The sequence below is a fragment of the Clarias gariepinus genome, chromosome 27 (genome assembly GCF_024256425.1).
Source record: "Clarias gariepinus isolate MV-2021 ecotype Netherlands chromosome 27, CGAR_prim_01v2, whole genome shotgun sequence".
Taxonomy (NCBI): Eukaryota; Metazoa; Chordata; class Actinopteri; order Siluriformes; family Clariidae; genus Clarias; species Clarias gariepinus.
Genome location: NC_071126.1, coordinates 22,716,438 through 22,743,587, shown reverse-complemented (window position 1 = coordinate 22,743,587; position 27,150 = coordinate 22,716,438). Strand labels below are relative to the sequence as shown.

The 27,150-nt window shown below is 39.6% G+C and overlaps 1 protein-coding gene across 3 annotated transcripts; it reads left to right on the top strand.

Annotated features, from left to right (window-relative positions):
- On the top strand, nt 1-22,224 carry LOC128514857 (uncharacterized). Of its 3 annotated transcripts, none has more exons than XR_008356571.1 (4): nt 1-208; nt 297-638; nt 790-879; nt 1,015-1,138. XR_008356571.1 is itself a non-coding variant. In XM_053488752.1 (4 exons), the coding sequence occupies exons 1-4, from the start codon at nt 157-159 to the stop codon at nt 21,951-21,953; spliced, it is 606 nt and encodes a 201-aa protein (XP_053344727.1). In that variant the 5' UTR covers nt 1-156; the 3' UTR covers nt 21,954-22,224. The 3 variants fall into 3 exon arrangements, 2 of the variants coding, with proteins under 2 accessions (XP_053344727.1, XP_053344726.1); XM_053488752.1 differs by lacking the exons at nt 297-638; nt 790-879; nt 1,015-1,138 and adding exons at nt 21,080-21,421; nt 21,573-21,665; nt 21,835-22,224; XM_053488751.1 differs by lacking the exons at nt 1-208; nt 297-638; nt 790-879; nt 1,015-1,138 and adding exons at nt 20,927-20,979; nt 21,080-21,421; nt 21,573-21,665; nt 21,835-22,224.
- The last annotated feature ends 4,926 nt before the right edge of the window (nt 22,225-27,150 follow it).

Here is a 27,150-nt window from a genome sequence, read left to right as displayed (position 1 = left end):
AAGAATTCACTGTGAGCTTCACATCTCATTACAGCTAATGGACCAATCAAATCAGTCCACAGCTTCAAAACATCCAATCAGGCGTGAGTCTGGACCTGGTTTTCTACTGAACACACAAGTTCATTACCTCACTATCACTTTGTCTAAACAGGAACGATGATCACACTCTTTGTGGCTCTTTACTCTCTGCTTTGTCTCTGCACAACTGGTGAGGAACATTTTAAACTTTAATCTAAATACTGTAGTAAAATTGTATATGTAACTAATTTACTGACTTCATTAAACTTATTTTACAGTAAACTCTTCTGGCATCAAGAAGTTCGATGTAAAAATAGAAAAGCCTGGAGAAAATGTAACGATGTTGTGTAACATTAATGGGGTCAAAGACAAAAATAGTTTTGCTTGGTACAGACAAAGTTTTGGAAAAATGCCTCAGTTTTTTGTAAGACAGTACGGACAAAAAAATTACATATTTGCTGAGGGATTTAATGATAGCCGCTTCAGTGTTACTGTAAATGACCATCAATTTGACCTTAGAATTAATGAAATGAGAGAAGATGATGAAGGGAATTATTTCTGTGCAGAATTAGAGACAAATAAATTAAAGTTCACATCTGGAACACGTCTGCAGTTTGAAGGTAAACAGTTTTACTCTGATAACCTGCTAATTCCAGATCAACACTTTAACCAGAATTATGTGTACATGTGCATTAAATGTTGAATATTTCACATTATTCATATTTAGTATAATTTCTGTTTATTTGCTGCTTTTCCAATTTATTTGTAAAGGTGAAGAGATGAAACCCTGTCCTACACCTGGAACACTTAACAAGAACACACACTCTGTTACACACCAGGGTCCAAAAGATAAGATGTTTGGTAAAATATGCTTCTTTTCTCTTTTATAAAATGATTTTCCATAAGTAAAATATTTTTTGATTAATCTTGTTAAAATTTTAATAAAAGCTTAATATTTTTAAACGGATTTCAGCTTTTAGTGTTTTTTTCATACAGGTGACAGCTGTACTGATCAGATGCGTGTGCTGTTCTGGCTGTCTGTTTCTAGAGTTGGAGTTCTTGCCTTCATTATTTTTCTAATAATCTGGATTGTTTCAATTAAATCAAGATTAAAATGTTTTATAAAGTAGAAGAAAAAACTAATTTAAGAAGATTCTTTTTTAGATTACCTTGATATGGTTAAATGATTAGATGATATGGTGTTTACAATAAATAAATAAATAAATAAAAAAAATACCCTGACAACGATGTGTACCTGCTGTCACGGCGTGCGCCTCAATTATTACATACAAGATTTAATTACTTGTCATAAGTAACAAACATTCAGACAGGGGAAACATTACTAAAAAAAAAATGAAATCAACTATATTCAAATTTAAAGATAAGCTCGCTAAATATAGATGATGACAGGTTGATAATGTGTACTTCATGTTAAATAAATAGATTTTGAAAATGTATTTAAATTCAAATTTTATTTGTCACATACACAGTCATACACAGTACGATATGCAGTGAAATGCTTGTACGACCGCCGGTGACCTTAAAAAGAAAATAAAAACTATATGTAAAGAATAAATATTAATAAAAAGAAATGAAATACGAAAGAAAATAATGTAACTAGTAAAATAAACAAACTGTACAAATAAGGGCATAATAAAAATATTACAAATAATAGAAATATAGGGGGGGGAATATAAAAATTTTAAAGTGTTTTATTATATATTTTATATAAAAAAATTAAGTATAAGACTTTTCTGAGCTGGAGCTCATGGACATCTGTTGTTTTCGCTCTTAGCTAAGTATTTTATTAGATAAGAGAAACAATGACAGAGGCAGATTAAAAAAAATTATTTTTGCAAAGACAAATAAAATCAGATTAAGAAATATACCAGAATACAAAAACACAAAAAAAGTCAGAGCCATTTTAGCGTTAGCGCACAGAGATAAAATGCTTTATATAGACAGGTACATTGAGTGTGCAATCAGAATAATGGTGATTGTGAAGGTAAGACAGTGCATCATAGGATGGTTGAAGGGCTGCTCTAAGATGACCCAGGGAGCACTGCAATTTCCTCTGTTAATGTAATATATACACTGTATGGCAAAAATGTGCATGCTAACTGTACATTTTGGTATGCATTCACTATTCATTGTTTTCACAACCTTATGCAATGTCACAACATTTATTTCCATCCAGAGTTTACTTAAATTTTTGGCCATCTATTTATGATGAGGAAGTCAAGCAACTCCATTACCCCATTTCCACTAAAGCAATTTCAGGACTAGTTCAGAGCAATTGTTTAAAGGAGCACCGGCCCTCAGACAGAAAAACTGGTTTAATAGCAGCACAAAAACCTAGGCTAAAACAAAGAACCTCACTGGCTGGGGGCGGGATTATCACAACAACTAAATCTTTGTGACATCATCTTTATAACAGAACAGTGTAGTGTTGTATCTGCCAAAAAAAGATTTAAATTAATATAAATTAAAAAAATAGACTCAAAATGCAAACAGCAGTGGGCCAAATTGTCACCTTGCACTTTGTTGTTTATTTGAAGTCTTAACAAACTATTAAATTCAATTCATTAAAATTTTATTTGTTTAGCACTTTTAACAATTTTAACAACAAGCAGGTTTACATAGTAAAAAGAAATTATCTGTGTTTAAATGAAATGTAAATGTATATGAATCAGAATGATCAGATTGTCCCTGATGAGCAAGGCAAGGTAAGGAAAAACTCCCTGAGATGACAATAGGAAGAAACCTTGAAAGGAACCAAACTCAACAGGCTGATAGGGAAATATAGAGAGAAGAGAAGAGATAGAAGAGAAGAAGAGAAAACACTTAGATATGGTTAAAGTCACACAATGTATAAGGTGAATGTACAATGTACATGTACATATTGTATATGTAGTGCAGAGTGCAAGCACAGACTCCAGCAGGAATAACTATGACAACTTAACTAAAAGCGAGAGCCAGAAGGAAACACAGATATGAGGGCTTCCTGAGATGTAAAGAGTGTGTTTACCGGGCGCTGTTGCATGTGAGACCGAATCATTGCCAGTAAAGGGCCACCGCTCAGTGAGGACATTGAGCATGTAGCGGGACGTTCCCTGGTTATATCAATTTACATTTATGGACTTGTGGAAAGCTCCACCCCCTGCTGAAGTGTTCATAATATTCAATTCAATTCAATTCAATTTTATTTGTATAGCGCTTTTAGCAATTTTCATTGCCGCAAAGCAGCTTTACATAGTCAAAAGAATTATTTAAGTTTGTATGAAATGTGAATTTGTATGAATCAAAATGGTCAGTTTGTCCCTGGTGAGCAAGCCGAGGGCGACAGTGGCAAGGAAAAACTACCTGAGATGGTAATAGGAAGAAACCTTGAGAGGAACCAGACTCAACAGGGAACCCATCCTCATTTGGGTGAAACAGAAAGCAGTAAATGATCTGCATTTATACAGTGTGTAGGGTGGGAGGCAGTTCAGCTATAATAGCTGATGTTAATTGATGTTAATATGGAGTCCAGGTAGTTATTGAAGACCCAGTTAGACTTGTAGGAAGTTCCAGTCCTGAACTATCGAACTGTCAAGTCCCCAGATAAACAGTTGCCAACACCAGTCAAGGCCAGAACCATTTTCTAGGTAGAGAGAATCATCCCCAGACACCAGACGCATCCCAGAGAGACACACGGGGCATCCATGTGACGAGATCTTCAGCCAGAAGCGGGGCACCAGGATGGGTCAGACAGGTCCGGAGGGCAGAGGGAGTCTGGATCACTGGCAGATCAGGAACGACATGTGTAGCTCGACAGAGAGAGAGAGAAAGAGTGAAAGGGGGGGACAGGAGGAGAGAGGAAAAAGAAAGAGGGGGGGAAAGAGAAGAAGAGGAGAGATGGCAGTTAGGTATGGTCACAGTCACACAATGTATAATGTGAATGTATATTAACTGTAGAGTGCAAGCAGAGACTCCGGCAGGACTAACTATGACAGCATAACTAAAAGGGAGAGCCAGAAGGAAACACAAACATGAGGGCTTCCTGACATGTAAAGCAAACAATCACCTCACCGTCAGCAAACCTGAGTGATCAATGAGAGTGAGGAAGACAGCATCCAAACATACCAGTTCACCATAATACTCTACGTCCATGAGTCCCCCAGATCTGCTCCTTTACCTATGGCAAATCTATTTATAAAAATGCTTGGCTAAATAAATAGGTTTTTAGCCTGGACTTAAACACTGAGACTGTGTCTGAGTCCCGAACACTATTTGGAAGACTATTCCATAACTTTGGGGCTTTGTAAGAAAAAGCTCTGCCCCCAGCTGTATTTTTCATAATACGCGGTACTGACAAGCAGCCTGCATCCTTTGATCGAAGTAGGCGTGGCGGATCGTAAGACACTAGCAGTTCGCTCAGGTACTGCGGCGCGAGACCAATTAATGCTTTATATGTCAAGAGTAGTATTTTAAAATCAATGCGAAATTTCACAGGGAGCCAATGAAGTGAAGATAAGATAGGGGTGATGTGCTCATATCTTCTGGTTCTGGTGAGGACTCTTGCTGCTGCATTCTGGACTAGCTGAAGCTTATTTATGCATCTAGCTGAACAACCAGACAGTAAGGCATTACAATAGTCCAACCTAGAGGTGATAAAAGCATGAACTAGTTTTTCTGCGTCGTTTAGCGACAATACATTTCTTATTCTGGCAATATTTCTGAGGTAAAGGAATGCTATCCTGGTAATATTATCTACATGTGCTTCAAATGAAAGGCTGGAATCAATAATCACACCAAGGCCTTTCACTGTTGCATTTGATGGAACAGAAAGGCCATCTAAAGTTACGGTGTGATCTAAAATTTTACTCCTAGCTGTATGCGGTCCTATGACTAGAACTTCTGTCTTATCCGAATTTAGCAGAAGGAAGTTAATTAGCATCCAATTTCTTATGTCCTGCACACATTGCTCAATTTTAGTAAGCTGTTTTTTCTCATCAGGTTTTGCTGAGACATATAACTGAGTATCGTCAGCATAACAATGAAAACTAATACCATGCTTACGGATTATGTTGCCCAGAGGAAGCATGTAAAGGGAAAAAAAGCAGTGGACCTAAAACTGAACCCTGCGGAACGCCAAACTCCACTAGAGAACATACAGAATAATCACCATTTAAGTCTACATACTGATAACGATGGGTCAGATAGGATCTGAGCCAGGAGAGGGCTGTACCCTTAATTCCCACTACATTTTCTAATCTGTGAAGAAGAATAGCGTGATCAACAGTGTCAAAAGCTGCACTGAGGTCAAGTAATACAAGCATAGTTACACAACCCTGATCAGAGGCCAATAGAATGTCATTTACTACTTTAACGAGCGCTGTCTCTGTACTGTGATGAGGCCTAAATCCTGACTGATACAGTTCATGTATGCCATTTCTATGTATATATGAGCATAGCTGCTCCGCTACTATCTTTTCCAGGATCTTAGAGATAAAGGGGAGGTTTGATATTGGTCTGTAACTGGACAGCTGACAGGGGTCGAGGTCAGGTTTCTTAATTATTGGTTTAATAACTGCTAATTTAAAAGATTTTGGAACATATCTAATGCTGAGTGAAGAATTAATTATTCTCAACAGGGGTTCTGTTATTGCTGGTACTATCTGTTTAAGAAAATGTGTCGGTACAGGATCTAATATACAGGTTGATGAATTTGAAGAAGAGATGAGTGAAATTAGTTCATTCTCTTCAAGGGGAGTAAAGTATTCTAGGTTCTGGTCTGACATGGCTAGATTAACATCTGCATCAATTACATTGTTCGGTTTCAAAACCTCAATTTTATGCCTAATATTTACAATTTTATTATTAAAAAAGTTCATGAAGTCCTCACTATTGCATGATGTTGTTGTGGAGATTTCTGCAGTGGTCTTATTTCTGGTTAATTTGGCTACAGCATTAAATAAGAATCTAGGATTATTTTTTGTTATTTTCTATAAGAGTGGAGAGATATGTTGATCTAGCTACACTAAGAGCTTTTCTATAGTTCAGGATGCTCTCCTTCCATGCTATTTGAAATACTAGTAATTTAGTTTGACGCCATTTACGTTCTAATTTCCGAGCGGTCTGTTTTAAAGTGCGCGTGTGATCGTTATACCAGGGAGCAAGTTTTTTATCTCTAATAATTTTTCTTTTGACTGGAGCTACATTATCTAGGGTATAGCGAAATGTCGACTCTAAATATTCAGTCGCCTGATCGAGTTCTGTGGGGTCAGACGGTGATCTAATCGAAGTTGGGAACTCTGGGAGATTACTGATAAAACTCTGTTTGGTAGTTGATGTGAATGTACGTTTCATACGGTAGCGCGGCGCTGTGTGTACATTATTATTGTGACACACTTGAATTGAGACAAGATAGTGATCTGAGATAACTTCAGATAGTGGTATTGTGAATAAATTTCTTATACTTAATCCAAATAATATTATTAAATCTAAAGTGTGACCTGCTTTATGAGTGGGTCCTACTACACACTGATTTACTCCTACCGAGTCCAGTATAGACATAAATGCAGTTCTCAGAGGGTCTTCTGGGTTTTCAAAATGAATATTAAAATCTCCAGCAATTAACACTTTGTCTACAGAAACGACTAGGTTTGAGAGGAAATCTGCAAATTCACTAAGAAATTCCGAGTACGGCCCTGGAGGTCTGTAAATGACAATTAGCGGGATCGACTGAGCTGACTTAATATAGTTAAATACACTTATGTTACTATAAAGAATTTCAAATGAATTAAATTTGTGTCCGTGTTTTTGTACAATAGTCAAATTATCATTGTGAATAACTGCGACGCCTCCTCCTCTACCAGTTAACCGAGGCTGGTGTATGTAGCTGTATCCAGGAGGACTAGCTTCATTTAGAGCTACATACTCGTCCTGTTTAATCCAGGTTTCTGTATATCAAACTCCTGATCTGTGATAATTCCATTAACTATAACTGCTTTAGATGCGAGAGATCTAATATTTAACAGTCCTAGCTTCAGATCAGAGGTGCCGGCTGCGCATTCAGTCTGATCCAAGTTTGTGGTCTTTATGCTAATTAAATTACTAAAACAGACTTTCTGAGTCTTTCTAAATTTGTTTTTAGCTCGGGGAACAGACACAGTCTCAATAGAGTGAACCCTGAGTGACGACTCTATGCAGCTAGCAGACGGTTGGTTTAGCCTGTCTGTCTGCTCCCTGGCCTGGGCTCTGGATTGTCACCGATTAACTAGGCCTTTTCTAAGACTATGAGCTATAATATATGCGGTACTCACCAAGGCAGCTGACCTCACCAAGATGGCGCTGGTGAGGTCGGCTGCCGTCACGTCTGCTCCGACCCCCTTTTCTTTGTTTTTGTTTTTTAAGTTAGTTTTCAGCATTTAAAACCGGCAAACCACGATTGAGTACATTGGGTTCTATTGGTATACAATGTACTCAAAATTTAAATTTTTTAGCTCCGGATCCGAGCTGGCCGAGTAGGTCCTGAGGGAGAACAAAGGACGCGAAGCAAAGCGGCGGCCCCGAGGGAAACGTGCCAGCATCAGGAACAGGCTGAGAACCCGTGCACACTGCACACATCTGCCTAGCATCCTGCTCGCCAACGTTCAGTCACTGGAGAACAAGCTAGATGACCTAAGGGCCAGGATAAAGTTTCAGAGAGACATTCGGGACTGCAATCTCCTCTGCTTTAACAAGACATGGCTGAACCCAGCGGTGCCGGACCACGCCATCCAGCCGGCCGAGTTCTTCTCGGTTCAACGCATGAACAGGACACGGGACTCGGGGAAGTCAAGGGGAGGCGACGTGTCCTCAATAGTGAACAGCAGCTGGTGCAACAGCGCGAGCGTTGTTCCACTTACACGCTCCTGCACACCAAACCTGAAACTACTGTCCATCATGTGTCGTCCTTTTTATCTACCTCGGTAGTCGCTGCGCTTATTGTGGTGGGGGACTTTAATAGTGCCAACCTCAAACGCGCAGCGCCAAACTTTTATCAGCACATCACCTGCCCCACCAGGGGCGAAAGGACACTGGACCACTGTTACACTACAGTCAAGGACGGCTGCAAGGCACAATCTCGTCCACTGTTTGGTAGATCCCACCATGCCGCCATCTTTCTCATGCCAAAATACAAACAAAGGCTGAAACAGGAAGTTTCCGGTTTAGAGGGAGGCCGCGTTACAAGACGCACTCGATGATGCAGACTGGGACATATTTAGAAACAGCTCCGATAATGATGTCAGCATGTTTACGGAAGCGGTTGTGGGATTTATTGGGAAACCAGCGGATGATACCATGCAGAAAATGACTATCAGAACGTTTCCCAACCAGAAGTCGTGGACACTGCCAGCACCGGAAATGCGTTCATCGTCTCCGAGCACGACGTGAGGAAAGCCTTCAAGTGAGTGAACACCAAAAGCAGCGGGACCAGACGGCATCTCAGGTCGTATTCTCAGAGCCTGCGCAGATCAGCTAGCACCTGTGTTCACTGAGATATTCAACAACTCTTTATCTCAGTCGGTAATCCCCACATTCTTCAAAGAGTCTATTTACATTTACATTTAGGCATTTGGCAGACGCTCTTATCCAGAGCGACTTACAAAAAGTGCTTTAAAGTTTACATCATTGGATACATACTTACATTGAGTTAACTAGGTTAATAACTAAGTGTCAGTAGTGCAACACAACTGGGAAGAGTTTTTTTTTGTGTGTGTGGGGTGGGGGGGTTAGTCCAAGTACTGGAGAAACAGATGCGTCTTGAGTCGTCGTTTAAAGATAGTCAAAGTCTCTGCTGTACGGACATCTAGAGGAAGTTCATTCCACCACCTAGGTGCCAGAACAGAAAAGAGCCTGGATGAATGCCGCCCCCGATCCCTGAGAGATGGTGGGATGAGGCGAGCAGTTCTGGAGGATCGGAGAGAACGTGGTGCAGTGCGTGGTGTGATTAGAGCAGAGAGGTAAGGGCCCAGAGGTATGGGTGAGGTATGGGTGCTGGGCCATTTTTTGCTTTGTAGGCAAGCATCAGCGTTTTGAATTTGATGCGGGCAGTTTCAGGAAGCCAGTGCAGGGAGTGGAGGAGTGGTGAGGTCTGAGAGAACTTGGGAAGGTTAAAAATGAGACGTGCTGCTGCATTCTGGATCAGTTGCAGAGGACGAATCGTGGACAGAGACAGGCCTGCCAGGAGTGTGTTGCAGTAGTCCATCATTGTTCCTCTTCCCCATCTTGCTTCTCTCAATGACTATTGCCCTGTAGCCCTCACCTCAGTAGTGATGAAGTGCTTTGAGCTGCTGGTCAAGGACTTCATCATTTCTTCACTACCGGACACATTGGACCCACTACAGTTCGCTTACCGTCCAAATTGTTCTACTGATTATGCCATCTCTCATCCCCTCCACACATCACTTACTCACTTGGACAGGAGGGGGAATTATGTTAAAATGCTCTTTATTTAATACCATAATTCCCTCCACACTCACCACCAACCTGGAGCACCTGGGACTCAGCTCATCTCTGTGTCAGTGGATCTCTAATTTCCTAACTGGCAGACCACAGGCAGTAAAAATGGGCGTACATGTCTCAGCATCCATCACTCTCAGCACTGGAGCCTCCCAGGGTTGTGTTCTGAGCCCTTCTGCTGTACTCTTTGTACACGTATGACTGTGTGGCCACTACCAGCTCCACCACCATCATTAAGTCTGCTGACGACGTCGTGGGCCTGATCTTTGATAACAAGGAGACGGTCTACCTGAAGGAAATTAAGAATCTGGAGAACTAGTGCCAGAGGACCTTTTTAACATCAGTAAGACAAAGGAGTTGATAGTGGACTTCAGCACTAAGCAGGAGAGAAACTACCTGACCCCCATCATCAATGAGAGCCCAGTGGAGAGAGTGGACAGCTTCAAATACTTCGGTGTTCACATCACGCAGGACCTGTCATGGTCCTGTCACATCGTGGTGAAAAAGGCCCAGCAGCATCTCTACCACCTCAGACACCTGAGAGACTTCAGACTGCCCTACAAGGTGTTTAGGAACTTTTACTCCTGCACCACAGAGAGCATCCTGACAAGAAACATCACAACCTTGTTCGGGAACAGCACCATGCAGGACAGACAAGCTCTACAGAGGGTGGTTCAATCAGCAGAGTGAACCATCTGCACCGAGCTCCCTGACCTGCACTCAATCTACAGCAGGTGCTGCTGGACCAAGGCCAGGAAGATTGTGAAGGACCTCAGCCATCCCAACAATGGACTGTTTTCTCTGTTGAGGTCAGGAAAGTGATTCCACTCCCTGAAGGTCAACACAGAGAGACTGAGGAGGAGCTTCTGAACTAGTAGTTGAGAAGACAAATGTTTGGCGGGTGTGTGGAAAAGGTAAGCAGAAATTAATTCCCATCTTTCTAAATAGAAACGAAATACTGAAAAATTAAAAATCGCTAAACAGCAGGTGACAATTGTCCTGTTATTTTGGTTTAAGCTATTTCTTGTATTTTTTATTCAATTCAATTCAATTCAATTTTATTTGTATAGCGCTTTTAGCAAAGCAGCTTTACACAGTCCAAATAATTATCTAAGTTTGTATGAAATGTGAATTTGTATGAATCAAAATGGTGAGTTTGTCCCTGGTGAGCAAGCCGAGGGCGACAGTGGCAAGGAAAAACTCCCTGAGATGGTAATAGGAAGAAAGCTTGAGAGGAACCAGACTCAACAGGGAACCCATCCTCATTTGGGTGAAACAGAAAGCAGTAAATGATCTGCATTTATACAGTGTGTAGGGTGGGAGGCAGTTCAGCTATAATAGCTGATGTTAATTGATGTTAATATGGAGTCCAGGTAGTTATTGAAGACCCAGGTAGACTTGTAAGAAGTTCCAGTCCTGAACTATCGAACTGTCAAGTCCCCAGAGAAACAGTTGCCAACACCAGTCAAGGCCAGAACCATTTTCTAGGTAGAGAGAATCATCCCCAGACACCAGACGCATCCCAGAGAGACACACGGGGCATCCATGCGACGAGATCTTCAGCCAGAAGCGGGGCACCAGGATGGGTCAGACAGGTCCGGAGGGCAGAAGGAGTCTGGCTCACTGGCAGCTCAGGAACGACATGTGTAGCTCGACAGAGAGAGAGAAAGAGTGAAAGGGGGAGACAGGAGGAGAGAGGAAAGAGAAGAAGGGGGGGAAGAGAAGAAGAGGAGAGATGGCAGTTAGGTATGGTCACAGTCACACAATGTATAATGTGAATGTATATTAACTGTAGAGTGCAAGCAGAGACTCCGGCAGAACTAACTATGACAGCATAACTAAAAGGGTGAGCCAGAAGGAAACACAAACATGAGGGCTTCCTGAGATGTAAAGCAAACAATCACCTCACCGTCAGCAAACCTGAGTGATCAATGAGAGTGAGGAAGACAGCATCTAAACATACCAGTTCACCATAATACTCTACGTCCATGAGTCCCCCAGAACTGCTCCTTTACCTATGGCAAATCTATTTATAAAAATGCTTGGCTAAACAAATAGGTTTTTAGCCTGGACTTAAACACTGAGACTGTGTCTGAGTCCCGAATACTATTTGGAAGACTATTCCATAATTTTGGGGCTTTGTAAGAAAAAGCTCTGCCCCCAGCTGTATTTTTCATAATACGCGGTACTGACAAGCAGCCTGCATCCCTTGATCGAAGTAGGCGTGGCGGATCGTGAGACACTAGCAGTTCGCTCAGGTACTGCGGCGTGAGACCATTTAATGCTTTATATGTCAAGAGTAGTATTTTAAAATCAATGCGAAATTTCACAGGGAGCCAATGGAGTGAAGATAAGATAGGGGTGATGTGCTCATATCTTCTGGTTTCTAGTGAGGACTCTTGCTGCTGCATTCTGGACTAGCTGAAGCTTATTTATGCATCTAGCTGAACAACCAGACAGTAAGGCATTACAATAGTCCAACCTAGAGGTAATAAAAGCATGAACTAGTTTTTCTGCATCGTTTAGCGACAATAAATTTCTTATCCTGGCAATATTTCTGAGGTGAAAGAATGCTATCCTGGTAATATTATCTACATGAGCTTCAAATAAAAGGCTGGAATCAATAATCACACCAAGGTCTTTTACTGTTGCATTTGATGGAACAGAAAGGCCATCTAAAGTTACGGTGTGATCTAAAATTTTACTCCTAGCTATATGCGGTCCTATGACTAGAACTTCTGTCTTATCCGGATTTAGCAGAAGGAAGTTAATTAGCATCCAAATTTTTATGTCCTGCACACATTGCTCAATTTTAGTAAGCTGTTTTTTCTCATCAGGTTTTGCTGAGACATATAACTGTGTATCGTCAGCATAACAATAAAAACTAATACCATGCTTACAGATTATGTTGCCCAGAGGAAGCATGTAAAGGGAAAAAAGCAGTGGACCTAAAACTGAACCCTGCGGAACGCCAAACCCCACTAGAGAACATTTAGGCATTTGGCAGACATTTAGGCATTTGGCAGACTCTCTTATCCAGAGCGACTTACATTTTTGTATCTCATTACACATATGAGCAATTGAAGGTTAAGGGCCTTGCTCAAGGGCCCAACAGTGGCAACTTGGTGGTTGTGGGGTTTGAACCTGGGATCTTCTGAACTATAGTCCAATGCCTTAACCACTGAGCTACCCCTGGCCCCATAATTACTAGAGAACATGCTGAATAATCACTATTTAAGTCTACATACTGATAACGATGGGTCAGATAGGATCTGAGCCAGGAGAGGGCTGTACCCTTAATTCCTACTACATTTTCTAATATGTGAATAAGAATACTATGATCAACGGTGTCAAAAGCTGCACTGAGGTCGAGTAATACAAGCATAGTTACCCAACCCTGATCAGAGGCCAATAGGATGTCATTTACTACTTTAACGAGTGCTATGTCTATGTACTGTGATGAGGCCTAAATCCTGACTGATACAGTTAATGTATGCCATTTCTATGTAGATATGAGCATAGCTGCTCCGCTACTATCTTTTCCAGAATCTTAGAGATAAAGGGGAGGTTTGATATTGGCCTGTAACTGGACAGCTGACAGGGGTAGAGGTCAGGTTTCTTAATTATTGGTTTGATAACTGCTAATTTAAAAGATTTTGGAACGTAACCAATGCTTAGTGAAGAATTAATTATTCTCAACAGGGGTTCTGTTATTGCTGGTACTAATCACACTTTAAATACCGACGGTTATATGCGCGTGCTCAATCTGCAGTTCGGTTCTGGTTTCGGTCTGTTCTCATGAGTTGTGAAGGGAGAGGAAGAAAGTATAAATATTGTTCATTTGATAAATTAAGTATCATGGATTTTAATTAAATCTATCTCTGTATTTTTTCACAGGAGTTTGTGAGTGAAAGTGTCCTGTCTGCATCTGACTTCAGGAGTTTCCTGACCAACCGTCTCTAACGGTCATATTTAAAAGTCATAACGTACAGTTATAAAGTACAAAACGTTTCTGTTGGTGTTTAATTTTTTTTTTTTGATTAATACTTATTTGTGGTGTTTTATGTTTTGTACATATTTTCAAATTGAGACCTCATTTGTAAGTTGCTGCTGGTGTAAAACAGGGTTTTTATTAAATATAAAATAAAAATCTCAGTTTTATCCTGTTTGTTTTATGCTTCCTTTCTTCACAGAATTCTGTTGACCATGGTTAATTATAATTAACCAAGGGTATTTAATTAAAATAATGGGACGGGGGTGTTTTAATAAAACGACGTCTATCCGACATGAATCAGACATTTGGCAGATGTATGAGCATCTAATTAACATCGTGTAAAGCGGATCAGGGACTTTTTAATTTATTTATGTCTTAAATACGTAGGCTAAGCGTTGTTCTAACATCTGCCACGTCTCGGCGACATCTGCCAGATGAGCAAACGTCCTCTGCCAGACATCTGCCAGATAAAAAAGATGACGTCGCATAGACATCTCCACGACGTGTGTGTGCTATCTGGGCCTTTACAAAGATCTTTGGGTCATCTGTTCATAGCAGGTGGCTCACTCTGTGATCCTTGTGGAAAACAGGAGATTGTCGTTCAGCATAATAATGACCAAATCAGCAAAATTAATGCTATTCAGAACAGTAGTGGTGAGAAGAAGTTACCTTAAAAGATGCAAAAATGCTGCTGTCCAAGCACTAAAGCTGCATCTCAGTCTTCATGCAGTCTCTCATAGCAGTCTTGAGGACTTTGCGACAGGTTGGGATAGTTGCCATGTCAATCAAGATCCATCTCTTATTGCCTCTGTTGGTAATCCACGTAGCTGGCAATCGGGCAGATGTACATATCTAGCATACAAAGCACTTTGGTTATCTCAGGTCTCTGGGTATGGATCTGCAACCCCCAGCACACCATAGAGCTGTTTTTAATTTACTCATTATCTGGGGCCTGACTGTTCCACATCCATATGGCATTTTGCCTTAGCTCTGTCTTTATAGGTCCATTGCTGTGGCTTAGCTAATGATGTTACAGCAAGTTAGAGCCACATCAAGCCCAGTTTTCGGAACTGTGGTAATCATAGAAATGTCATAACTGCGCAAACATTCCACTATTTACAAACCTTTAAGTGAGATAATGATTTAAAGCATAATAAAGTTTATCACTTAGACACAATGAGTGTTGACATTCTGTAAATAAACTTCAGCTTTTCTCATGAGTAAGTGTGCACATGTAGCCAGTATCTTCCTGTGCAGGGACGTCAGTCACAGTGACTCTTTGTGTTGTGTCTATAAAGAGAGGCTCAGGAGTCTTGGATTCTGCTGTAAAAAAATAATATAGATACCATAAGTTTACCATATAAAACCATATGATGTTCGTGAAAAGCTTACAAGATCACACTGACACAATCCAACCAAAACCCAGAGCTGAAAATCTGGCTAACTTGAGAGGTGAGCCATCAGAATTGATGAATGCTGTTAGACAAAAAAAAATCCTCCTAATGGTGAAGTGATGGTGCCAAGAAAAACCTTCCTGAGACCCCATAAGGACTAAACTTTCAGTGGAACGGCTTCCAATAGGGAACCCATCCTTGTCTGGGCAACTCCAGGAAGTGCAGTTCTAATCCAGTACGCTTTGAGACGTATGTAGAGACAATATACTGTAGAGTCAAGCAGGACTAAGTGTCCTGAATTGAGCTCCACTTATGAGCTTGTTATATAGTAGTACTGTATACCCAGTTGAAACTTTGCTTTATTCTCCTCAGATCAATGCCAATGCTGTCATTCTACCTAATTGTAAGATGAAAAAAAAGGCAACAGTTGATTATTAGAGTTGAAAGTCAACTGTGTGTGTGTGTGTGTGTGTGTGTGTGTGGTTGTGTGTCCAGTGATGGATTGGCATCCCATTCAGGGCGTACCATGCCTTGTGCCCTGAGTTTCTCCAGGTCTCCCACAACCCTGTACAGAATTAGCAGTATAGTAAGTGTTCTTAAATAAATAAAAAAAAATCTAACTTATCAAGTGGTGGATAACTTCTAAAGGAAATTGAACACAGAAGTGGAAGGTTAGGTATATTACACCTATCAAGAAAATTAAAATTAAAACAAAAATGCACCTCCTAAACAGTGAAATGTGTGCATTGTGTGAAATGATGGAAAAAGTACAGAAATTAAAACAAGCAACATGGCAGTTAACCTGCTCCTCATTTCACTATAGCAACTACTTAATAGCACTTTCTTCATACTGCTACTTCCTATTTCACATTAACAGGAAATTCTGCAGTCGTCCCCTCCTACCGTTAAGGTTTCGAACATGATTAAATTCTCAGAAAGTTTCTTCTAATAATCTAAATACTAGAACATACAATTATCATCACATGCGCAGCCAGTACATTTTATTTCCATGTAATGTGTTCTAATCTGTTCCATTTAAGGCTCTAAAAAAAACACACCACAGTCACGGGGGGAAAGAAAGTACACCATCCTTCAGTTTTATGTTTTTATTTATCAGAGCTAAGTAATAAATGCGTGGTTCTCGCCAATTTCTGTAAACAAACACATGACCTACAAAGACGCAAACAAAAAAATAAAACGCTATAGATTTCAGTATGTAGTGATTTTTTATCCAAAAAGTAAACCTGTACACATGTGCACCCCATAATTCAGTAACATGTAAAACCACATTGAACAACAACCACTTGAAGTAAACATTTAGTACATAGAAGGAGTAATTGAAAAAAATGCAAGGCTGCATGCCCATGAACCCTCCACATCTACAGCTTCACTAAAGGAAAAAAAAAAAAAAAAAAAAAATTAGTTTTCAGTCTAATTTTACACACTGAGATTAAGTGCTCAAAGAAATATTGAAAAATGAAAGTTTGTTCCATAACTTTGGGCCTTCTTCTGTGGACCATCTGTGGACCCTGTCCATCAATGAACGCCACAATGGTGGTCTGATAATCATGTTTTCTTTTACACTGTGGATGACTGCGTGCATATTAGTCACCAGCCTGAAGAAGAGATGGCACCAGGATGTACTATGGGAAGTCCCTCTTGGCCAAAACATCTCAGTCATCACAAATAATTAGAGTCAGAGGATACAAAACGAAAAGTGATGCTGGTGTTGACCTTAACAGCAGGACCAGACGGCATCTCAGGCCGTATTCTCAGAGCCTGCGCAGACCAGCTAGCACCTGTGTTCACTGAGATATTCAACATCTCTTTATCTCAGTCGGTGATCCCCACATGCTTCAAAGAGTCCATCATTGTTCCTGTCCCAAAGAAACCTCATCCTGCTTCCCTCAATGATTATCGCCCTGTAGCTCTTACCTCAGTAGTGATGAAGTGCTTTGAACGCCTGGTCAGAGACTTCATCATCTCTTCACTACCAGACACACTAGACCCACTACAGTTCGCTTATCGTCCAAACCGTTCCACGGACGATGCAATCTCTCATCTCCTCCATACATCTCTCACTCACCTGGACACTCGGAGGGGGAATTATGTGAAAATGCTCTTCATCGACTACAGTTCTGCATTTAATACCATAATTCCCTCCACACTTACCACCAAGCTGGAGCACCTGGGACTCAGCTCATCAATGTGTCAGTGGATCTCCAATTTTCTGACTGGCAGACCACAGGCAGTAAGGATGGGCGGACATGTCTCAGCCTCCCTCACTCTCAGCACTGGAGCCCCCCAGGGTTGTGTTCTGAGCCCCCTGCTGTACTCTCTGTACACCCACGACTGCGTGGCCACTACCAGCTCCACCACCATCATCAAGTTTGCTGACGACACTGTCGTGGTGGGCCTGATCACGAACAACGATGAGACGGCCTACCTGGAGGAGGTTGGAAATCTGGAGAACTGGTGCCAGAGAAACAATCTCCTCCTGAACGTCAGTAAGACAAAGGAGCTGATAGTGGACTTTAGTACAAAGCAGGTGAGGAACTACCAGACCCCCGTCATTAACAGGAGCCCAGTGGAGAGAGTGGACAGCTTCAGATACCTCGGTGTTCACATCACGCAGGACCTGTCATGGTCCTGTCACATCAACACCGTGGTAAAAAAGGCCCGGCAGCGTCTCTACCACCTCAGACGCTTGAGAGACTTTAGACTGCCCTCCAAGGTGCTCAGGAATTTTTACTCCTGCACCATAGAGCATCCTGACGGGAAATATCACGACCTGGTTCGGGAACAGCACCATGCAGGACAGACGAGCTCTACAGAGGGTGGTGCGATCAGCTGAGCGCATCATCCGCATCGAGCTCCCTGACCTGCACTCGATCTACAACAAGCGGTGCTTGACCAAGGCCAGGAAGATCGTGAAGGACCTCAGCCACCCCAATAACGGACTGTTTACTCTGTTGCGGTCTGGGAAGCGATTCCGCTCCTTGAAGGCCAACACAGAGAGACTGAGGAGGAGCTTCTTCCCGCAGGCGATAAGGTCTCTCAACCACAACCACACCACTATGCAGAACTAACAATCTTTTCATAATTGATCAAATCTATCAATCTTCTTACATCCATGAACACTATGGACAATTACACGCTCACCTTCCTTCATATATACACTACATGTCGTACGTTTACATCCTGGACCATTGCACAAAGACACTTTAATAACTTTGCACACCTACCTTCACAACTACACTACATTTTACAGTTTTACGTTTACATCCTGGACCAGTGCACAAAGACACTTTAATAACCTCTGCACTAAGACACTTTGTTCTATGCATATTTGCACACACAGTACAGTATATTTCAATTTGTACAGTATATTTCTATTTTTGTACATCATATTTCTATTTCTATTTTTAGTTCTATTTTTCCTAGTCTAATTTTTTTTTTATTTAATTTCTATCGTATTTCTTTTATTCATATTTATTTCTTATTTGTAAACTTTAATTCTCTTTTAGGGTCAATGGCAGTCGTATAATGCATTTCACTACATTTCGTACTGTGTATGTTTGTGTATGTGACAAATAAAATTCGAATTTGAATTTGAACATTCCTTTCAAGTTCAGTGTAATGAACTGGATGAAGTATGAATCTACTGTAGGGGTGATGTATGTGAAGTATGTTTTCATTTTAATTTACTCATTCATTGTGCTGATAGATAGATAGATAGATAGATAGATAGATAGATAGATAGATAGATAGATAGATAGATATTCTTTTATTTCATTACATCAATAACTGAAGTTGTTGTTAGTCTTTCGGCTGCTCTCATCGAGAGGTCACCACCATCTGACAACTTGGCACAAGTAATAGTGAAGTTCAATTAAATTAAATAAAATTAGGTTTGAATTGAATTTCTTCTTGGCACGGTGGTGTAGTGGTTAGCAGTGTCGCCTTGCACCTCCAGGGTCTGGGTTCCATTCTCGGCCAGACTTGATCCCCGTATCTGTGTGCATGGAGTTGGCTCAGTGGGTTTCCTCCAGATACTTCAGTTTCCTTTATAGTCCAAAGACCTGCAGATTAGGCATTCCTAAATTGCCTGTAGTGTGTAAATGTGTGTGTGAGTGAGTGTGTGTGCCCTGCAATTGATTGGCACTCTGTCCAGGGTCTACCCTGCCTTGTGCCCTAAGCCTCCTGGAATAGTGACCCTGAATACAGAATAAAGTGTATAGAAAATTAGTGAGTGAGTGAATTTAATTATTGAGAGACTTCAGTAATGAGTGACAAAGAAAAAACTGCTTAAGATGACAATAGGGAGAAACTATAGAAATAATGCTACTTTCACGCTCTCTAACCCTCTCTGAAGTCTGGATGCTCTCCTTCAATAATATCTTCTCCGTCAGTATGTTACTAATAAAAACCAGTTATCACTAATGATGGAGAAAGAATGTCTAAACATCCTTCACTCAACACACCAAATAAACTGATTATTAACCATTTTAATGCAAATGAGTTGGAGTTTTGTTGTTAGTGGATGGATTCTGCTTGTTCTTCTTAGACAAAGAAACTAGTCTAATGTGGTACTGATTCAAACACAGTAAGCTACGTTACTGAAAGCCCAGGCTAATGTCTAGCAAATTGCAGTCCATCAATACCCCATCAACAAAGTCCTGGACATTCTAACAGAGACATCTGGCCTTTTAAATGACTGCTGGTGTGAGCTGGTGATTAAACACTCAGTCTTAGAATCTCATAAACCACAATGTTATTTCTGTTTAACTTAAACAACTACATGATGTGAGAGAGCGCTGCTGCAGTCAATAACACTTCTACACGTGTGTTAAGGGTGTTCTCACACTAGGGCTTAACAATTGAGGCCACTCTTATAAATCTACGCTTGTTTTCACGAGGGCTTACTTTCAACAAGCAAAACATGTTAAACTATCTTAATTTATGTATATGTCAGAAATAATGAACTACTTAATTACTGTTACTATTTATACGGCAAATGACTATGAAACTGAAATTTAATGATCAATTGTCAACTACAGTTGTGTAGGAACTCTAGTCTGTGTATAAAATCAAAATCTTTTCTTTTTATTTTTTTAATTGAATGTAAAGGCAACATATTAATTTACTATAGTATACACTTTCCTATTAACTGCTGTATGCATTTAAAAAAAAGAAATATCTTTCTCACTCACTCACTCACTCATCGTCTATACAGCTTTATCCTGTATTCAGGATCCTGGAGTCTATCCCAGGAAGCTTAGGGCACAAGGTGGGGTACACCCTGGACAGGGTGCCAATCTATCGCAGGGCTCACACACACATAAATACACTTATTCACACACTACGGGAAATTAAGGAAAGTCAATTAACCTAACCTACATGTCTTTGGAATGTGGGAGGAAACCCACCAAACACGGGGAGAACATGCAAACTCCATGCACACAGAGACGGGAATCGAGTCTGGCCAGGAATCGAACCCGGACCCTGGAGATGCAAGGCGACAGTGCTAACCACTACAACACCGTGCTGTCTAAAAAGAAATGTGCTATTTTTAATAAATTTCTATTTTTAAAACCTTTTCTGCGGTAAACCGTTCTAATGTTTACATCTTAATTACCACTGAGGAGCTTTTCCCCCAAGCTTATATAAAACTCTGTATATAGGCTTACTCCAGTTTCTACTTTAGACAAATGATTAGTGAAAGAACGGCAGAATTACACATTATTCCCCTTTGAGGATGATATATCTTCACTTCATTAGACTTCTTCTATCAGAGAGGTTCCAGCACACAGGACTGATAGAGCTCCAGTAGATCATATCTGTAAAGTCATGTGACTCATCACAGCATCAGAATAGACAAGAATTCACTGTGAGCTTCACATCTCATTACAGCTAATGGACCAATCAAATCAGTCCACAGCTTCAAAACATCCAATCAGGCGTGAGTCTGGACCTGGTTTTCTACTGAACACAGTTCATTACCTCACTATCACTTTGTCTAAACAGGAACGATGATCACACTCTTTGTGGCTCTTAACTCTCTGCTTTGTCTCTGCACAACTGGTGAGGAACATTTTAAACTTTAATGTATAATAGTCATTTTACATTTTTCATCTTATTTATTGACATAATTAAATTTAAAACATTGAACACTTTTTTACAGTACAAACTTCTGGGATCAAGGAGCTTCATTTAAAAACAGTAAAAAGTGGAGAGGCCATAACTATAGAGTGTAACATTAGCGGGGTCAAAAACAAATATTTTTTACTTTGGTACAGACTGAAATTTGAAAATGTGCCTCAGTTTCTGGTGAGACATAATGGGAAAAATAGTTACAGTTTTGATGAGGGATTTAATGATAGTCGCATCAGTGTTACTGTAGAGGACCAAAAGTTTGATCTTAACATTAATGAAACGAGAGAAGATGATGGAGGAGAATATTTCTGTGGGGAATTAGAGGGAAGTATACAAAAGTTCACATCTGGAACACGTCTGCAGTTTGAAGGTAAACAGTTTTACTCTGATAACCTGCTAATTCCAGATCAACACTTTAACCAGAATTATGTGTACATGTGCATTAAATGTTGAATATTTCACATTATTCATATTTAGTATCATTTCTGTTTATTCGCTGCTTTTCCAATTTATTTGTAAAGGTGAAGAGATGAAACCCTGTCCTACACCTGGAACACTTAACAAGAACACACACTCTGTTACACACCAGGGTTCAAACAGCAGAGATGAAAAAGGTTCAATTATTCTATTATTAAATTTATTTTTATTTATTTATTTATTTTTATTAATTTCACTGTAATTTATTTCATGTCAATAACAAATGTTCTACATCATAATACATTAATCTACATTAAATATCTCAACACCTAATTTATTTATGTATTTATTTATTTCCCCATACAGGTGACAGCTGTACTGATCAGATGCGTGTGCTGTTCTGGCTTTCTGTTTCTAGGGCTGGAGCTCTTGCCTTCATGACATTATCAATAATCCTGATTGTTTTTAAATTAAGATTAAAATAGAAATTTATATATAATTGGAAGAAAATACTGATTTAAAGAATTTACTGAGAAAATATTGTGTAACATTTTAAATAGAGCTATTGGCTTTATATTGAAGTGAGTTTTGTTGAACTGAAATGTGGAAATCTTTACCAACTGTAATAAGGTTGGATTTAAGTGACCCCAAGTGTGTTATGTCGTCCCCCTTGTGTTTCAAAAGATGCAGTTGGAGGGTTTCACACGTTTACATGTCTCTGGGGAAGCTGAAAGTCCTGTGCAGTAGCCCTGCACTATGCTGTATACACACACACAAGGTGACACAAAAAAATGGAAACTTTTTTACAATCCAATAAAACTAGAAGTGATAAAAGAAATAAGTTGATTGCCCGTTCCACTGATCCATGATTACTAAAATGACGGAGTGTTTACTTGCTAAATGTCACCAACCCGCAGTGCTACCACCTGCTAATGGCTATCAAAGGCTTTTCAAAAATTCCCATTATTTTGTGTCACCTTGTGTGTATATATATATATATATACATACATACATACATACATACATACACATACATACAGTATATATATATATATATATATATATATATATGTATGTATGTATGTGTGTGTGTGTGTGTGTGTGTGTGTGTGTGTGTGTTGCACAGGGAATTGGGTAAGAAGAAAAATAGAAAAGTCAATAAAAATAAAAATACCATTATTATTCCTTATAAACCATTTTAATATTCAAGTCAATCAGCCGATGCTTGCTACACTTTGACAGCAAAAAATTATTAAAGCAGATGTCTCAAGTTTGCTTTATCTGAATGTTGGTCTGCTGCTCTTCATCATGTGTGTAAGCTATCACTGCCTCACTGCATGCCAAGTAATGTGATTGGTTCTACTTGTCACCTTACTTCCTGTTTAAGGCTTTGTGATTATAGAAACAGTCAGACTTTTTAAGACTCAAGCCTTGTAATTAGCTTCCAGGTTGACTTGCAGAAGCACTTTTCTGTTATTACACCATTGTGGCAATGTCATGATGTTGGAAAACCATTGGCATTAGATCAGTTGTGATAGAAGTCCATTAATAACATGAGATTGGGATAAGGTTGAGCAAATAACCTTGGCACAATGTTGCAAATTCCACTTCAGAGTAGCAGTATATCAACATCTAATTATATATTTTTCTTTTTTCTCAACTGAAATACACCATAAACATTCCCATAATTTTTTGTAAAAGAACAAAATATTATTTGTCAAACAGTGAGCTTCATAAAACAAGTAAAAATATTGCAAAACTGCAAAATCTATTGTAAAATCTGAGCTTATATTGATCTGAATTAAAGTTCTTACAGTTTTAATAAAATACAGTAAAATGCTAATGCAATGGATTGATGAGAAACTGTGGCATGGTAGGCTTTTCTTTGTGAAATTTATTTAAACATTTGTGCCCTGAGACTGAATGGTTCAAACTTTGAATCGGTTAAACTAACACTGGGCCTCTTTCAACAATAGCCCAAAGTTAATAAAAAAATGGACAGTTCATTAATTAGTTAATTTATATAGTTAACAGGCATGACTTCCGAGGACTGGACTTGTTTGTCCAGAGCACTCCACGACTGTTTAATCAGATTGGAATCTGTGAAGTTTGGAGACAGGCTCGACAGCCTTGGGCCCCTAGGCTACTGGACTCATGTGTAACAGGCTGTTGTGTACTGGGTGTTCTGGGACCTTTTTTCATGGCCAGCATTAACATTTGAATTTCTACTATATTGACTTTTCTGTCAGATCAGACTGGACAGGCTGGCCTTCGATATCCATGGGTGAGCCTTGGTTGCCCATGATCCTGTCACCAGTATGCTGGTATATAATTGATAATGTATTAATGTTATCTGGTGTTAATGTTATGCCTGATTGGTGTATACTGAAATATAACACAGTACCTCCACCCTGCTCAGTACTTTATGATAATTTTGTCCATTTGCGCAACACCAGCTCAATGGTGGGGGCCAAAGATAGGTTGGTCCAACGATGGCACAACGTTGGTTAGTACTGTAGATAATTACAAGTTTGGGATAATGTTGGCACAACGTTGGTTCAGTGGGTAATGGGAAGGTTGGAAATTTGAAATTTAACTTTTTCCCACAGGGCTATGTAGTTTGGGATTTTGTTTTCCCTTAATAATAAAAACTTTCACTTAAAATCTGCATGGTGTTTACTTGTGGTAATTTTAACTAATATTTACATTTCTTTTACTAATGACTTTCAGTTTGATCATCCGGTTGAGTTCATCAATTATTTTGTCTTTCATTGCCAATGGCACTCGTCTAGGAGCACATATTGTTGGGTGCACAGAGGGGTCTAGGCGCATATAATAAACTATAGACAGTTTTCCTACAGTGCTGCAATCAAATAGATCTTTTTTACTCTGTAAGCTCAGGGGACACCTGATGCACAAAGCCTTTGACACTGTCTCTGAGGTCCAAAAGAGGTTTTACATCACTGTCAACAACATGGAACTGTACTGTCCCTTAAATTTAGTTTCAAATTCAAATGAATGTTCAGAATGAGTGCAAAAGCAATTGTCCATAAGTGTTTAATGTGCAAAAAAAAAAGAAAAGGTTTAGTCCTGTGTGGTGTTCTGATTTAGAGACCGTATCGTCTGTGGAAAGAAGCTTCTCCTCAGTCTCTCTATTTTAGGCCTCAGAGGGCGAAATCGCTTTCCTGACCATAACAGAGATAACATTCCATTTTTGGGGTGGCTGAGGTCCTTCACGATCTTCCTGGCCTTTGTCCAGCACCGCTTTCTGTATATTGAGTGCAGGTCAAAGCTTGGTGCAGATGATGCGCTCAGCTGATCTCACCACCCTCTGTAGAGCTCGTCTGTCCTGCATGGTTTCTTTATTATTTCCTTTTTAGACCGCCCATGTACCATGCATATTTCAATAGCTGAGCCCAAAGTTGGATTTTTTCCTTTAGCAGCAATGTGCAGATATTATCATTGTAAATACCACACACCATTTGATCTCGTATCAGTTCATCATATCAAAATTAGCATTTTGCGGCTAGTGTTTAAAACTTGGCAACGTACGACAGGACTGTTTATTGTCAACCTGTATATTGCCTCAACATGTGCTCTAGGCTAATGAATAATGTCACGCGGTCTCAGAATTAACATGTATATGTACATGAATGTTGTGGTGTTTAACCGTGTCAGTTACAGATCTCACAAGTCACAGTACTTTAAAGAGAGATTCACATTAAAGTTGCAAGTGTGACTATATTAGTCAAATATACACCTACATTATACGTATCTGCCTGTGCTATATTTTCAGTGGTTGTTCTTGGTTAACACCCTGTTAAGTATGATGAACACAGTGATGTTCACATGCAGTGTAATATGTTACCTGGTTCGGGACATTATGTAAGTTATCTTATTTATTTATTTATTTATTTATTTATTTATTTGAGTGTGTGTGTGCCTTTACAGCCCTCTCCCACCCCCAACTTCTTTCAGGTTTGCACACACAGACACACACACTCTCTGCCTTACGCAGAAACTCCGCTCTGTCGCGAAACATGACAGGCTGATACAGGGAGGGAGAGGAAAAATAGATCTTTACCCTCTATGAGACTTGCTTTTAATTTATATGCGCGCTGTACAAACACGCTTACAAACACAAAATAAAATATGTTTTACACACACACACGTGGTCACAGTGTTATAGTAAACAGTACTCACGTGCACGGATGTTGATTATACCAGTAAAAGACGAGCACTAAGATCTAGCAGGGGAGACAATTACCTAAAATTCCGCGGCGCAAGAGAGAGAAAAACAGTTGGCTCAGTTGTGATCACGTGATGCTCGGCATCAAAACAAGAAGCGCATGCGTGATACATGATACTTGGTGCTCGTAAACCAAAACAATGCTCGTTTTTAAGTCAAAATGTATTTAAAATATTTGCTCGTCTTGCGGAACACTCGCAAACCGTGTTACTCATAATCCCAGGTTCCACTGTTCTAGCAAATTAAGCCACGCTTGTTTTTCAAGTCAAATTTTATTAAACATTTTTGTTCGTCTTGTGCAATGTTCGCAAATCAGGTTACTTGCAATCCAAGGTTCCACTGTATTAACAATGTTCATATGAACATTGGGCTGTGTCTCTGTTTATTGGTGGTATTGTATTCATTACTTACCTCATTCAGATTTTCAGATTTGGTTGACCCTGAAGATGAATCATAGAACAAAAGAGGCCTTGATGTAAAATTTGTCTGAACATGAGAGCAAGTGAGAGTGTGTGTTTTACCCTGAGCTAAAGGGGCTCATCTGTGCTCTAATTCCAAATTCTAACAAATACTAAATTCATATGCTAACATTTATTGTGTCAATGTGTTGAAATGTATACTATCAATAGAAAAATGTGTCTCTGAGCTCCAATGTCACAGCATTAAACTTAAATACACTTTCGTAATTGAAGCATAAACATCTCTTACAGCCCTGATAAAGAAAGAATTAAAGTCTTTGGTTTAGATCTCTCACTTTAGACCACAGTGCTGTTTCCATTAACACTGACACACACTCTCTGGTGTGAGATGGAAACTAGAGGACACACGTCTCAAACCAAACAGCAGTGTGAGGACATTAAGGTTTTTACCACATCAAAGGAGCTGAAACTGTCGGACTCATAGACTGCAGCAGCACTTTGTCTAAATGCTTTATATAAATACTTTTAAATATATTTTATATAGGTTAATCAATAATTAGTTAATAATTATTAACATCAACCAAATTGTGTTAGATTATATTTTAAATAATACAACAAATTGTTTCCCTGTTGTTATGTCCTTTAGAATGGAAAACAGGCCTGAGACAAATAGAGCCCAGTCTCTAGCACAGTTTGAATAAATCATGCTCTCAACATTCTATGTAATATTTTTAGAGACATATTTAAATGAACTAAAGCTCTTTTAAGTTTTGTGCCATTGGAAAGTAAAAGGGACCCAAACAGTAATTCAGTGTGAGCTGCTGATTAAACAATCAGTCTCAGAAACTCAGAAACCACAATGTTATTTCTGTTCAACTGAAACAACTGCATGATGTGAGAGAGCGCTGCTGCAGTCAGTAACACTTCTACACGTGTGTTAAGAGCGTTTTCACACTCGGCCTGTGTGACTCCATATAGACACGTGACTCCTACAGGCTGCATGACATTATCCTA

Coding starts and splice junctions, on each gene's coding strand:
- LOC128514857 (XM_053488752.1), top strand. CDS start 157: ATGATCACACTCTTTGTGGCTCTTTACTCTCTGCTTTGTCTCTGCACA. Junction 21,422..21,572: donor AACACGTCTGCAGTTTGAAG/GTAAACAGTTTT, acceptor TTATTTGTAAAG/GTGAAGAGATGAAACCCTGT. Junction 21,666..21,834: donor AAACAGCAGAGATGAAAAAG/GTTCAATTATTC, acceptor TTCCCCATACAG/GTGACAGCTGTACTGATCAG.